The following is a 15,945-nucleotide window of genomic DNA, read 5'->3' on the forward strand; positions in this document are numbered from 1 at the left end:
GGGTATATATATATATATATATATATATATATCATTCATTCATTCATTGCCAGACGCCATGTATCCCAGACGGGGTGGCTAAGGGCTTAGAGTTAATTGTTTTACAGGGAGGGGCACTAATCCTCCACCAACCCCACTTGACACGTAGGGATGCCAACAGCATCTGGTGTTCCCAGACGGTCACCCATCCAAGTACTAACCAGATCCAACGTTGCTTATATATAGATATATATATATACAGTATATATATATATATATATATATATATACAGGTAACTCGCACGGAACACGATCTCACGGAACGCGCTTGCAATTATACACGGTAAGGGCTGGGATACATTTAAGACAACGTAAGATTAAAAAACCATTGTGAAAACTACAAATTAACACAGGAGAGGCCTTTGAAAGATCAAATCCTCGAACGTCGCTGCAGCGCGCGGTTTGATTACGTGACGATCTAGGCGGGAAATTATTCAGTGAGTGAGACATTCCCGAGTACAGTAGCACAGTATTTGTAAGTTAAATATTTACAGTACTGTACTGTTCTGGTAAGTTTATGTGCAACTTAAAGTACTATTAAATAACGTTAAAGCAAGAAATAAAGTCTTATAACCAGTTTACCTGATAGGCGTCAGAATATTGCCTTTTTTATTTGTTCGTTTTTTCCACAGTACTGTACAGTATTTGTAAGTTAAATATTTACTGTTCTCATATGTACTGTACTTGTAAGCACTTAAATAAAGTTAAATCATTAAATAAAGCCTTGTAACCAGTTAACCCGAATTATATGATTACCCATGATCAGCGTCGGAATATTGCCTTTTTTGTTTGTTCGTTAAACTCTTACTGTACTGCTTTTCTACAGTACTGTATTTGTAAGTTAAATATTTACTGTTCTGGTATGTACTTGTAAGCAATTAAAGCATTAAATAAAGCCTTGTAACCAGTTAACCTGATTTATATGATTACCCATGATCGGCGTCGGAATATTGCCTTTTTTGTTTGTTCGTTAAAGACTTATAATAAGAGAAAAATACATTTTTGTCTTGGTATCTTTACCTATTTGCTCAGGTTTGCTGTAATGGTTTGGATCATTTGATGCAGTGCAACTTGTAGAAAACTGTGAAAACTTTCGGGAAGTGAACGAAAATCTGGGACATGAGACTGACCTTGACTTCACCCTCTCATGTATCATCTGTCAGTTCACCACCTGCTATCGTGATGAGGGGATGTACGATTTTTTCGCTCGTGGCCATGCCTAACCACACATAGTTACACCCATTATCTCGACCCAGACAAAAAATACAATCTTTTTCCTCCCTTGCAAAACACAAACAACCACCTTGTTTACGAGACAGCAATATATATTGCGAAAATAAGGTAAAATGATAAAGATGAACGTAAAATGATCGAGAAAGATGAACATGTTATGACGGAAGAAGTACATTTTCCCCATCTGTAAACGTATTTATTTCTGCTTTGTATCTGTATTCGTAATAATTAGACTTATTGTTAGTTCTGAAACTGCATTACGATTCTATTTTTAGCCATTCTCGTGGTGTGGGAGCTGGAAGTTGTGACACAACTTCCTTATTGCTAATCGGACTGACCCTCCACTTTATTCTTCCGTGGCAGAGTCTAGCCTTGGAGGACGTGCAGTTTTCTCATTTAGGACTGAAAATTCAACTCTTTCGCTCCCTTTTCCAAGCATGGGCACAACGATAACGTAAAAAATAACTCGAAACTACCATAAACATATATCAAAAAGGTGAAAATATATTCATAACATTTTTTTTTTTCCAGCCATTCCTAACAGATTATGTACTGAAATCATTCGATATCACAGCACTGCATTTCTAAGTTAAATATGTAATGTTCTGGTATGTGCTTGTAAGTTAAAGCACTGGTACCAGTTAACCTGATTTATATGATTACCTATGATCGGCGTCGGAATGTTTCCTTGTGTTTACGTACAGTATTTGTGTGTTGAAGTTTTGCTCTGGAGTACTGTATTTGTGAGTTATAACATTAAATAAACCTTCTAACCACTTAAAGTGCTTTCTAGTGATTACCAGTGACAGATAACAGCAAAACAACACATTTGGGGGGTCTAGGGAGCAAAATACGAAGTAGTTTAAATATACGCGATTTCGCACCTAACACGGCACGGTAGGAACGAAACCCACGTGTTCCGTGCGAGTTACCTGTATATATATTTATATATATATATATATATATATATATACTGTATATATACAGTAATCCCCGTACTTTCCGGACACCCACTTTCTGGACACCTCACTTACTGGACATTGTGGGCCTGGACCTTTGGAACCCAAAAATGGCAAAAAAAAGAAAAAAATCCCCTGAAAATCCTAATTTTTTCTCACCCGTAATTTGAAATTGCCGTGCAATACCAAACAGAAGTTACACCATGGACCCTTCACCCCTTCCTTCCTCCCCCCTCCTTCCTCCCCTGTCAAGGTTACCATTTGTTTTTTTTCATTATCAAATGCGGGCCAATTTGGTAATGAAAAATTTGTTTTGTAACGAATGAGAATAATGCATTACCAAATGGATTTTTCACATGCATGAGGATACACAGGATTCAGATGGTGGATTGTTTGTTCTCTCTGGTTATTCTGCTAGCCAACATAGCGTGAAAATAATCAACATGCTGTTAATTATAAGAAGAGTGATTACATGTATTTCCACTTGTATATATAATTAGTGAAGAATAAATGCTAGGTTTACAAATTTGGTAATGAAAAGTTAAATTTGGTATTGAAAATTGAGGAGTTTGGTAATGTGGCCCTTGCGATCTGGCAACTCTACTTCCCTGTCACCAGCACTTCTCCAACAGTTACTGCCTAACTTCGATCGCGAATGGATGCTTATCGCAATTTAAGCCACGCATGCTAATTTTTTTTTTTTTTAAATAAACAGTGAATAAACTGCAATATCTCACCACTAGACCACACGGGAATTACAGTTTTGTGCAGTGTTTGAACATTATAATTTAGAGTGCAAAGGATTAACTGTGGAGTGCAAATTGGCGGTTGAAACTGGCAGTTGAAAATGGCGTGATGCAGTTAAGAACAATGTGCAGTGTTAAACAATTATAACTCACAGTGCAAAACTAAATGCAGCACAACACTGGGTTGCTGTACGTGATTCAAGAGCATTTTCATCACTGCCAAAACCTTAGAAAGGGCAGCCACAAACGTGCTGTAAGTACCCTGGTTGAGGTACAGTCACTTCTAATTTCTCATTGTTTGGTTCCTTTTCATTTATTTCATGCTTTATGTCCATTATTGGTGTGAATACGGTCTTAAATAGGTTTAAATAGGTGCTATGCATGTCCAGTAGGGAATTATTTAGGTGGCTTTCAGAGTTAGGCTGGGTTAGGGTCCTTAACCCGCCCCATCCCAACGTTTTCTGGGCAGTGGCATGCCCCAGTCCCGACATTTTTGGATCTTTTTTTTTTTAGGCTCAAACATTCACTTTTGGTGAGAAACATCGAAAATTCATAGAGAAATCGCTTACCTGAGGTTTAAAATACTCGATTCAGGTACGAGTACCTCCTTACCTGACTGGGTTTTCTAACAGGCTGGCACCAAAGAAAACGAGTTCTATGGGAGGGTAACTATTTTATCCACTCACAAACAGTATTTATTTATTTACTTGGTACGAATTTATATGTAGTACAAGAGTATATTGGTTTTCATACATTAATATAGGCATTATCAGCATTGTTTCACTCACTAACTCATCACCATTCATGACCTTTTTTTCCCACATTACCTGATCATCATTTCTGACTGTTCTTCCTCTAATGCTATGTAAACTTTGTCCTCCACATTGTCATTGATTGGATAATTACTCTGGCCCTGAATGTCTTTATTGGCCAGGTCACTGGTACCAGGTGAATTGCCAAGACAATGGCATGCAGGGGGGGGGGGAGAGGTTATGCGGTGTAAGGCATTGTCCCTGCTTGGCATCTTGTAGAGGAATAGAGGAAGGTGTCCCGTGTATACGTGCCAAAAATCACTCGCGAAATCACTCGCAAAAATTGAAAATTGTGCAAATTAGGGACCTTGCAATGTTGCCATGTTAATTTACGTCTCCGGGATATGAGTGCACATCATGTGAGGACGTGAATTCACGCCTCCGGGACGGGGCGGGTTAAGTACCAGTCCAGGAGGCTGGGGCCCACTTTCCGGATGGGACCACTTTCCGGACATGCCTTTGGCTCAGTTACATCGGATAGTAGAGGGATTACTCTATATATATACAGTAAACCCTTCACAAGTCAAACTTTTAGAAGATGGAATCTTCGGTAAGCTGTTCTCAGGCCGAGACCACGTATGTAAGTAGGCCGAGATGCAGAGGTAGGGAGACAAAGGTGGCGCCAGGCCAACATGTGACTGCCAGTCTGCTGCTTGCCTGATTTTACTGGCTTTGAAGTCTCAGATTATCTTGAAGTTATGCAAAAGGTCAGTGAGAAGAATATTAATGAAGATGATCTCATCCAGTGGCTTGAAATGGATGCAGATGATCCTGGGTATCATCACCAAACAGAAGAAATTGCTGAGTCTGTGGCTGGGATGAGAGATGAGGATAATGACAATGATGACGACTAGGAAGAGAAAAGTGATATTGGACGCAAGAATCCATACAAATTATCCCAAGTTCGTGAAACAATGGATGCTGCAACATCTTGGTTGCATTATGTTGATGATGCACAAGCAAAAAATTTTTATACACATGCAAGGGAGTTGTGAGGCATGGTTATTCGTTGCTAGCATTTGCAGAAGAATCAGGTGAAGATTCATTACTTCTTTAAGCATATGCCAAGGTGTTGGCCTATCCCTCCTCTTGATTACAGCAGTGATTCTGCTTCTACAGGTCTTCAGATAGCCAGCACTTCAAGTAGTGTTGGCACAGACACTGAATAGTGTCTGTGTGTGTGTTTATGAAAACTGTAATTTGACTAATGAAAAAAAAATGTGTGCATGTGACTTAGTGTTAAGTGATCATGATTAAAGTTCAGTATTATTATTACTGCATGTGTTACATTGCAGTCTATTATAGTGATTACATTGAAGTTTAATCCATAATGATCAGTGAAATAAATATTGGGTACTGTTTAGAATAATGGTCTTTGAGAGAGGTGAAGTCAGTGAATGTACAGCGAGGTTGGATGGTGAGGAATTGGAAAATGTGAGTATGTTTAAGTACTTGGGTAGTGTGATGAGTAAGGATGGAGGTTTGGAGGGTGAAGTGCTTGAAAGGGTACAGCAGGGAAGAAAGGTTGCTGGTTCTGTGAAAGCAGTGATAAGAAACAGGGAAGTGAGCATGGAAGTGAAAAAGTTACTACATGATGGTATTGTAATACCATCTCTAACATACAGAAGTGAAGCTTGGACGTTGTTGGAAGGACACAAGTCAAGAGTGAGAGCAGTGGAAATGAGTTATTTAAGAGGAGCCTGTGGAGTCACATGGAGAGACAGGCTGATGAATGAGGATATAAAGGAGCGTTGTGGTGTGGATGTGGATGTGATAGGAAGTGTTATGAGGAACACACTGAGGTGGTTTGGCCATGTGGAGAGGATGGAGGGTGAAAGACTGACGAAGAGAGTGTATGTGAGTGAGGTGGAGGGGGGAAGAGGGAGAGGGAGGCCGAGGATGAGATGGAGGGATGGGGTGGAGAGGTATATGAGAGCGGGGTGTGTGACTTGGGAGCAGGGCAGTGAAATGGCGGGGGACAGGGCGACTTGGAGGCGATTTGTTTGTGGCCACCCCAAATGGGATTGAGGCGTCTGGCAATAGATAGATAGGTAGGTAGTTTAGAATGTTACGTTAAATTGTGAACTCCACCACCTCTGTCTCCAACACAAGCTGCCGACGGGTCTGTACTACCTCTAACGAAAGGTAAATTAGGTGAATTTTTTTATTTTTTTTTTGTCTTTATTCATTTATACACTATATGCTTCTTTACTTTAGTGTTGAAAAGACAAATAATAAGTATTTTATTTGTAATTTGGGGAGTGAAAATCCAACACAAGCTGCCGACAGGTCTGTACTACCTCAATGAATGATTTTCTACCAATTATAGGTATATTAAATGCACTGAATTTTTTTTTGTCGTAACTTATTTATTCATATATGGTCTGTTAATTTAGTGTTGAAAAGACAAGTTATAGGTATTGTCTTAGCAATTTTCGGGGGTGAAAATTCAGTAAGACGGAAAATTCGATAATTCAAACCAGGGTAGAGCCCCATATAGTTCGACTTGTGAAGAGTTTACTGTATATATATGTATATATATATATATATATATATATATATATATATATATATATATATATATATATATATATATATATATATATATATATATGTATATATATATATATATATATATATATATATATATATATACACAGTATATACACAATATATATACTATGTGAATTGGCTGGTGTATATCTCTGCTAGTGCATTGGTGGCTGACTGTTGTCAGTACACGTGTACTCTTCCCCTCCAGGTGGCTGTCTCCCACCCTACTTTCTCCCTGCCTACCTGTCCCCCACCATCCTCATTCCCCTCAGGTTGGCCTTCTGACCTCCCCCCCCCTCCCCACCACCTCCTTCCCAACTAGCCTCTCCCAGCTCCCTCATGGGTATGAGAGAGCCTGCCGCATCATGCACAGAGAGTTTGGTGTGCTTTTAAGCTTAAACATGCACAGCAAGTATTAAAACATCCTCAGACGTGAACCGGCACCTATCAGCCACGCGTCCTCCGACTTGAACCAGTTTCAGGGGGTTAAGGATGATGGCAATGATGATGTAAGGGGAATTCTGGCATGCTGATTCTATGTATAAGGAAAAATGCAATGTTTCTTTTTTGTAGTGTTGAAAAATACATGAACTGAACCACATGCACTTCAAATAGCCAATGGTCTGATTGTCAGAAATGTGAAGGAAGCGAATCATAATGTGACAGTTTTCAGGGATATGTCCCTTATTGTTTATTGTCAAAAGAGCATATTATTGGTTTACAATATTTTGATCGGGGTACGCTTGCACTGTAAGGTACTGTATGTCGTCTGTGCAATGCTATAGATATTGTGAAAATTTCTTCATTGGATGTGTAAAAGTTGAGTATTGCTTCCAAACCAGTCATTGGTGAAACTTATACTGTACTTGAAATTTATTATTTGTAATACTGGTAACTGAAGTTTTTACTTTATTAATTTAGTTTTTTGTTTGTATCTCTGCATTTAGTGGTAGGTGGGGCACTCACCATTCACTCACTTGATGTAGTCCAGCTCTCGGGTCCCTGCCTTTTCCTCCCTTCTTTCCTTCTGTCCTTCCTTCCTCTTCTCTCACTCTTTCCCTCATTCTTTTCCTTCTGTCTGTCGGTGACTCTACACTGAGTGACAAGCCAAATGGTTTCCTGTTCACAAGGAAACCATTTACTATGCTGGGTGGTAATTATGTAACTAGGTTATGGTGCCTAGTGGTTTAATGGGTAGTTAAGGCACCTCATTTGGATTGAGCCAGTGCAGGTTTATATTCAAGGGGTGGTAGTGATTTATTACTTAGGTAATGCCACTCAGAGATGAGTGAGGCTGGTCACTCTCATCTTAAAATGTGAGGACCAACTTGCCTAGCTCCAGGCTCCTATGCTTCTCATAGGGCAATGCTGGATTTGATGATAAGTGAATGAATGATTTCTACATTTCCATAATAGCCGTTAAAAAGAATCTGAGCATTTGCCAATTACCTGTCTAGATGAACTGGCATGTGAATATACTTTCTCAACAGGATATCATACTCTGACCGTGGACACTTGATTCATGACAACAGCTTCTTCCCACGGAGCCTGGAGATACACTGGCTCTCCATCATCAACTCAATGGTCCTTGTCTTTCTCCTTATGGGCTTTGTCATCATTATCCTGGTATGGTATACTTACTTTTTCTGTCAGCTTACAGTTGTCTGTATAAAGTATTATAGTGGCCTCTCTAGCAAAGTATTCGTAATACATAGTGTATTTCTGGGTACTAATCATATTGTGGAATGTGTATATAGTCCTGACTTACTGTTATCATACCATATATATTTAGATTTGACTGGATGACAGAATTATTACATTGCAATAGACCCTTGTTTTACATGGATAATGTGGGGGTAAGGTCCCCGCATAAATGAATTTTGCTTGAAGTATCCCATGAGATACTTTGTTACATGACTTATGTGGGGGAAGACCTCCAGAAATTTTTATGGCCCTATTGGAAATTGTATCCCCATCAGACATGTGCATATACACACACTGACTTTCATTAGGCATATTATACAGTAATCCCCGTACTATCCGGACGCCCACTATCTGGACACTCCACTTACCGGTCGTTGTGGGTCTGGACCTTCGGAACCCAAAAATGGCCAAAAAAAAAGAAAAAAATCCCCCCAAAATCCGAATTTTTTCCCACCTGTAATTTGAAATTGCTGCGTGGCGCCGAACAGCTGTTACACCACGGCCCCTTCACCCCTTCCTTCCTCCCCCATCCCCCCTTCCCTGTCAGGGTTGCCATTTGGTATTTTTCATTACCAAATGTGGGCCAATTTGGTAATGAAAAATTTGTTTGGTAATGAATGAGAATAAAGCATTACCAAACAGATTTTTCACATGTGTGAGGATGCACAGGATGGAGATGGTGGATTGTTTGCTCTCTCTGATTAATCTGCTAGCCTATATAGCATGAAAATAATCAACATGCTGTTAATTATAAGAAGAGTGATTACATGTATTTCCACTTGTATATATAATGAATGAGGGTGAGATTTGGAGGCTTCCAGTGTTGCTGTTTGCTGATGATACAGTATTGTTGAGTGAAGATGAATGGGAGTTGCAAGGTTTGGTGAATGAATTTGGGACTGTGTAGGAGGAGGAAGCTGAAAGTTAATGTAAACAAAAGTAAAGTTATGGTGTTTGAGAGGAATGAAGTCACAGAGTGTGCAGTGAGGTTGGATGGTGAGGATATGGAGAATGTGAGTGCATTCAAGTACTTGGGTAGTGTGATGAGTAAGGATGGAACTTTGGGGGATGAAGTACGTGAAAGGGTACAGCAGGGAAGAAAGGTTGTTGGTACACTGAAAGCAGTGATGAGAAATAGGGAGGTGAAATGGAAGTTAAGAAGTCACTGCATGATAGTATTGTGATCCCTACCCTGACGTATGGAAGCGAGGCGTGGACCTTGCAAGAGGGGAACAAGTCAAGAGTGAGAGCAGTGGAAATGAGTTACTTGAGAGGAGCATGTGGAGTGACATCAAGGGACAGGTTGGCGAATGAAGAAATGAAGGAACGTTGTGGGGTAGATGTGGATGCGGTTGAGAAGATTAGGAGAAATACACTGAGGTGGTTTGGACATGTGGAGAGAATGGAGAATGAAAGACTGACTAAGAGGGTGTATGTAGGTGAGGTGGAGGGAGGGAGGGGGAGGGGTAGACCGAGGATGAGGTGGAGGGATGGAGTTGAGAGGTATATGAGGGAGGGGGGGGTGAGTTGGGGGGAGGGGAGTCAAATGGTGGGTGACAAAGTGACTTGGAGGCGTTTTGTCTGCGGCCACCCTTTGCGGGATTAGGGTGTCGGGCTATAGATAGATAGATAGATATATAATTAGTGAAGAATAAATGCTAGCTTTACGAATTTGGTAATGAAAAGTTAAATTTGGTAATGAAAATTGAGGAGTTTGGTAATGTGGCCGAGTTGCGATCTGGCAAGCCTGCATGCCACTCACCATCAGTTATTGCGTAACTGCTATCACGAGTAGATGCTTATCGCAGTGGATACTGCACATGCTCGTTTTTGTGAATAAACAGTGAATAAACTGCAGTACCTCGCCACTAGACCACATGGGAATTTACAGTGTTGTGCATTGTTAAGAAATTAGAATTTAGAGTGCAAAAGATTAACCGTGGAGTGCAAACTGGTGGTTGAAACTGGCGGTTGAAACTGGCAGTTGAAACTGACGTGGTGCAGTTAACAGAATGTGCAGTGTTAAACAATTATAACTCACAGTGCAAAGAATTACTGTAAGTGCAGCATAACACTGGATTACTGTACGTGCTTCAAGAGCATTTTCACCACTGCTAAAGCCTTAGAGAAGGCGGCCACAAATGTGCTGTAAGTACCCTGGCTGAGGTACAGTCACTTCTGATTCCTCAGTCTTTGGTTCCTTTTCATTCATTTCATGCTTTATGTTCATTATTGGTGTGAATAGGGTCTTAAGTAGGTTTAAATAGGTGCTATGCATGTCCAGTAGAGAGTTATTTAGATGGCTTTCAAAGTTAGGCTGGGTTAGGGTCCTTAAGTACAAGTCCAGGAGGCTGGGGCCCACTGTCCAGATGGGACCATTTTCTGGATATGTCTTTGGCTCTATTACGTTGGATAGTAGAGGGATTACTGTATATTGATTGTGGTGGATGGGGTGCCCATCATCGACTCACTCAGTGTAGGGATGCTTTATGGTCTCTACACTGAGTGCCAAGCCAAATAGTTTCCTGTACCCAGGAGACCATTTACTATGCTGAGTGGTAACCACATACCCGGGGTTTTTGGTGGGATTAAGTGTCCCTCACATTCCCCTATTGAAAATCACTAAATCATGGCAGTTGTTTCCGTGAGCCTCGGACAGCCTGATACCCACCAAGAGCCCCAACCAAATGGGCAGTTTCACATGGCCATGTGGAAGCAAGAGGGTGGAAGTGGTGAATGTGTTCAGGAGTGCGAGATATGCCATGATAGCATTGCATGAAACAAAGATGAAAGGGTGTGAAGTGGAGGAGTGGGAGGGTGTGAAATGTGTAAGATCAGCCATTAATGGGTGAGGAAGATGCAAGGAAGGAGTTGCTTTGTTGATGAATGAGGTGTGGCAGAATGGAATGAGAAATTACAAATGTGTCTTCTCAAGGTGTATGTATGTCAGGTTCAAGTTTGAGAAGGTAAAAGTGGCGATGATTGTAGCATATGCACCGTGCGAGGACAGGAGTGAGAGAGAGAAAGACAGGTTTTGGGATGAGCTGGATGAAGCAGTGGGAGAAATACTCAGGAGCTATAAAGTGATTGTAATGGGCCATGTGAATGGAAGAGTAGGCACTGGTCCTGAGGATAACATAATGGGTTGTAATGGAGTACACGGAGAAAATGATAATGGGAAGCGACTGAAGGATATGTGTCAGGAGAGGAGGTTGTGCATTTGTAACTTGTATTTTAAACTCAAAGATGCACATAAATATACATGGTATAGAGGGAACGGGGATCATGTTTAAAGGAGCCTAATTGATTACGTGCTTGTAGAGAGGTCAGTGCTGGGAATGGTGGCTGTTACGAGGGCCGTGAGAAGATGATGTGGAGGGCTGTCAGATCATATGATTGTGGTATGCAAGATCAAGCTGAGATGAGTGAGGTGGACCAGGAGAAACAGAGAGAGGAGCAGTCAGGGAGAAAGACTAAAGGTCAAGAAGCTGAGGATCAAGGAAATGGCAGATGAGTACAGGACCAAAGTAGGGGAGGAGTTAGAATCAGTAATTGGAATGAAATGGATCTGGACAGCCTGTGGAATGCATATAGGGATTTCTTAGTTAGAAATGCTAAAGCAGTGTGTGGTTTGGCAAGAGTAACAACAAAGAAGGGAGGTAGGGCATGGTGAGATGGAGAGGTTAAGAAGGTGGAGGAAAAGAGGAAGAAGTGGCTAGAGTGGTTACAGGACAAGGGTTCAATTGAAATAAGAACTGAATACATTGAGATTAAGAAGCACGTGATGAGACTAGTGAAGAGGAAACAGAAGGAAGTAAATAATGATCTAGGAAGAAAACTGAATGCAGACTACTCTGAAAATAGGAAGTTATTCTGGAAAGAGGTGCGGAATTGTAGAAGTGAAAGCAGAAAGAAATGTGAAAGTGTGAAAGATGTAAGTGGTAGATTATTAACCCATGAGGATGAAGTAAGGACCAGATGGAAAGAATATTTTGAAAGCCTGATGAATGAGAATAGAGAGAGCAGAGCAGCTATAAACATGATTGGTTTTGGAGGTGTGTAGAGAAGGAATGCAGTGCCAGGAAACATGACCTTTGGATAGGTGAAGAGCACTGTGAAGTGGCTGAAAAATGGGAAGGCGGATGGGGTTGATGAGGTGTGTGCAGAGATGATTAAGTGTAGTGGAGAGAGTGGAATGAAGTGCTTGTTGGAGATATGTAAGAAGGCATGGATGAGTGAAACTGCCTGTAGAGTGGAAAAAGGCTGTGTTTGTGTCCACCCATCCATCCATCCATCATCCAATCCTACTTTGCCCCATGAGGAGCATAGGAGCCTAGGGCTAAGCAGTTGGTCCTGACATTTAAGATGAAAGTGACCAGCCTCACTCATCCCTGAGTGGCATTACATGAGCAATCAACCCCAACCATCCCTTGGATATAAACCTTCACTGGCTCAATCCGATTGAAGTGCAATAATTACCCGCTAAACCACCAGGTGCAAAAATTTGGTTATATGGTTACCACCCAACGTAATAAATGGTTTCCTGGTGTACGGGAAACCATTAGGCTTGTGACTCAGTGTAGAGTGAGTGCCCCCTCCTGTACAAAAATAAAGGTGACCAAAGTGAGTGCAAGAATTATCGTGGCATAAATTTATTGAGTGTGGTAGGGAAAGTACTGTTTATGGAAGAATTGTTATACAGAAAGTAAGAGAGATATCAGAAGTCCTAGTGAGTGATGAAGAGGGTGGCATTAGTAGTGGCAGAGGATGTTTGGATCAAATATTTGCAGTGAGACAGATAGTGGAGAAGGCTTGTGAGAAGGATTATAGGGTGTTTATGGTATTCGTGGATCTGGAAAAAGCATACGACAGAGTATGTGGAGAAGGAATATAGAAGGTTTAGTGCATGTACGGTGTAGATGGTAAGCTGCTAGGTGCCATCAAGAGTTTTTTTGATGGAAGTGAAATATGTGTAAGAGTTAATGGGGATCTTAAGTGAATGGTTCACGATAGTTGTGGGTGTGCAACAAGGTTGTGTTATGTCCTCATGGTTTTTAATATTTATATGGATGGGGTGATGAGAGAAGTAAAAACACGAGTAATGGAGAGGGGGATCGCGTTGATAATGCATGGTGATGGATGGAATATCTCAAATTTGTTGTATGCTGGTGATGCAGTACTACTTGCAAATACTGGACAAGAACTTGGTACACTAGTGCAGAGTTTTGCTGATGTCTGTGAGTGTTGTGCCTTGAGAGTAAATGTAAAAAGAGTAAAGTGATGGTTACTGATTGAGAAGGTGACTTCCAGTGCAATTTTAAAGTGATTGGAGAGAGACTGGAATTGGTGAGAAAGTTCAAATACCTGGGTACAGTGATAGAAAAGAGAGGAAAATGTGCAAAAGAAGTGGCAGGTAGTGTGACACAAGGAAGGAAAGTAGATGGTGCAATGAAGGCCTTGATAAGAAATGAAGGCTTGAGTGTTGCAGCTGCATGAGGCTTATGTGAAGGAATGTTAGTGCCAACTTTAACATATGGATTTGAGACTATGGTGTGGCATGAAAATGAAAAGTCAAGAGTGAGGGCAGTGGAGATGGGACTGCTTAGGAATGTATGTGGAGTACAGAGAGTGGATAGGATACGAAATAATGTGATTCGTGAAGGATGTGGAGGGAGGAAGTCTGTAGGCACCAGAATCAAAGAGAGTGTACTGAGGTTGTATGGTCATGTGGAGAGAATGGATAACAGTAGAGTGGTGAAAAAGGTATATCTGAGTGAATTTGAAGAAGGAAGGAGGCGAGGTAAGCCAAGAAGTTGGGGGATATGGTGGATGAGTGTGTGAGGAAGAGAGGTTTGGAATCTGGTAAGGCTAGGGGACTGACAAGAGATTGAGCTGCCATGGTGGATATTGTAAGGAGAAGTGCGTGATCAGGGATGTGGCATCCCTTTTTAACGTGATTGCGTCCAGATTGACTCTATGAGGTACGTTTATGTGAAGCTACAGAACGTTATGAATGTTTCTGGTGTATCCAATAGATGCAGGATTCTGGGGGCTTGAATGGTGAGTGAATGGAAGTGTGGCCCATTGGATTGGGCAGATCTGGGGTGTCTGGACATTGCTACTCCTCACCCTGCCCTAGGGTGGGAAAGGAGGTCTGGATGGTGATGATGATGATGATGATGATGATGTCAAGAATAATGGTACTGTAATACCAGTGAAACTTTATCCCACTGTGACACAGTAGTAGAGATGACCAAGTTGTGTTGGGAGAGGCTGAGGGGCTCGAGGAGGAGGAATGAGCAATGCCTCCAATCCCTCAGTGGCTGAGGCTAAGCCTCAGATGCCTCAAATTTACTCTCCGGTATCATCAGGCTAGTCGAGTGCAGGGTCTGGTAGAGATGGTCTGGGCTGTGGGGAGGAAGGCAGAAGTAGCCGAGGTAATGTTGGTTGACTCATGTAGTGAGTGATAAGTTGCTGCAAGAATTTGTAGTGAGTGATAAGTTGCTGCAAGGATTTGTTGATCTTCATATTTAACAACCTCCTTTCATTAACCACAATCCCGTTAGTGTCTGTATAATTGTCATACAACCTCTCATTTGGCAGATCCAGGTTCAGGTAGACATCTCTCAAGATGCCTGCCACATCAAGGATGCAGGAAAGTTGCTTGAAGGAGGAACCATCAGGCAGCTTTTGTTGGTCTTATATTTCTCCTTCCTGTAGCTGTTTGTATTCTTCCATTTCATTCATGTTGTTGTCCATTATCATCGGCACCTTCTAACCAGTGAGTTGCCGGATATCCTTCCTTGTGCTGTCTCGGAAACCTTATCCTGGGATGCTCCCTGCCACCTCCTCTGGCTCCATCAGAGCCTCTCGGGTTGTCACAGGTGGAACCACGGGTTAGTTTTGGGGTGGCAGCTGTCTCCATCTGTGTTGCCACACCGAGGACTTTTCTGTTTTCTGGGGGACATCATGGTTCAAGTAATGCAGTACTGTCCACCTTTGTTAAACTTTTTTATTGAGTAACACATAGACTAGGTCAGCATACTCTCTTATACATAACCTCTAACTGTTTACACCAGACCACATGCACATTACACACCACACTTCTTGTCTTGTCTTGGTTGTGAAACAACATATCTTGCTTTCATGATCCTGAACTTGAATCCTCAGAATTGTCTTACTCTGGCTGTGGCTGTCATGCCATTCCCTGAATAAATATATTTGTGCTGTGTAGTTATCCCCTAATTCTACTGACTATGAAAAATTTATTGACTGTCTTACTGCTAAGATGGAACACATTCTGTCAATTACAATACCCCTTTCTCTGATACCTCCAGTCTAGGCGAATTTAGTGTTCACCACCACCTTTAGCTCTCCATTCCCTGATCCAGCTGGTTAACAAGCCCACTTCTTTTCTGTCCTTAATGACCTAGAGTAGCTTGTACAGCACCCAGTCTGTATCCCTGGCCACCTTGGAGAGGGTTCCAACACATGTAACCCTGGCCAGTTTGGAGGGGGTTCCAACATATTATATAACCCTGACCACCTTGGGGAGGGTTCCAACACATAAAACCCTGACCACCTTGGAGAGGGTTCCAACACATATAACCCTGGCTGCCTTGGAGAGGGTTCCAACACATGTAACCCTGGCCACCTTGGAGAGGGTTCCAACACATGTAACCTGGCCACCTTGGAGAGGGTTCCAACACATGTAACCTGGCTGCCTTGGAGAGGATTCCAACACATGTAACCTGGCCGCCTTGGAGAGGATTCCAACACATGTAACCTGGCCGCCTTGGAGAGGATTCCAACACATGTAACCTGGCTGCCTTGGAGAGGATTCCAACACATGTAACCCTGGCTGCCTTGGAGAGGGTTCCAACATGTATAACCCTGACC

The 15,945-nt window shown here is 41.7% G+C and overlaps 1 protein-coding gene across 1 annotated transcript in view; it reads left to right on the forward strand.

The window, feature by feature from the left end:
- LOC145392190 (transmembrane 9 superfamily member 1-like) overlaps positions 1-15,945 on the forward strand; it is a 538,883-nt gene that overhangs the window by 157,655 nt on the left and 365,283 nt on the right. Inside the window, exon 6 of the mRNA XM_080266639.1 lies at positions 7,833-7,968. Within this exon, the coding sequence (XP_080122765.1) occupies positions 7,833-7,968 (136 nt within the window). The remainder of the gene's footprint in view (positions 1-7,832; positions 7,969-15,945) is intronic.

Source organism: Coenobita brevimanus, chromosome 21 (genome assembly GCF_032717465.1).
Source record: "Coenobita brevimanus isolate Jiangsu-jjx chromosome 21, ASM3271746v2, whole genome shotgun sequence".
Taxonomy (NCBI): domain Eukaryota; kingdom Metazoa; phylum Arthropoda; class Malacostraca; order Decapoda; family Coenobitidae; genus Coenobita; species Coenobita brevimanus.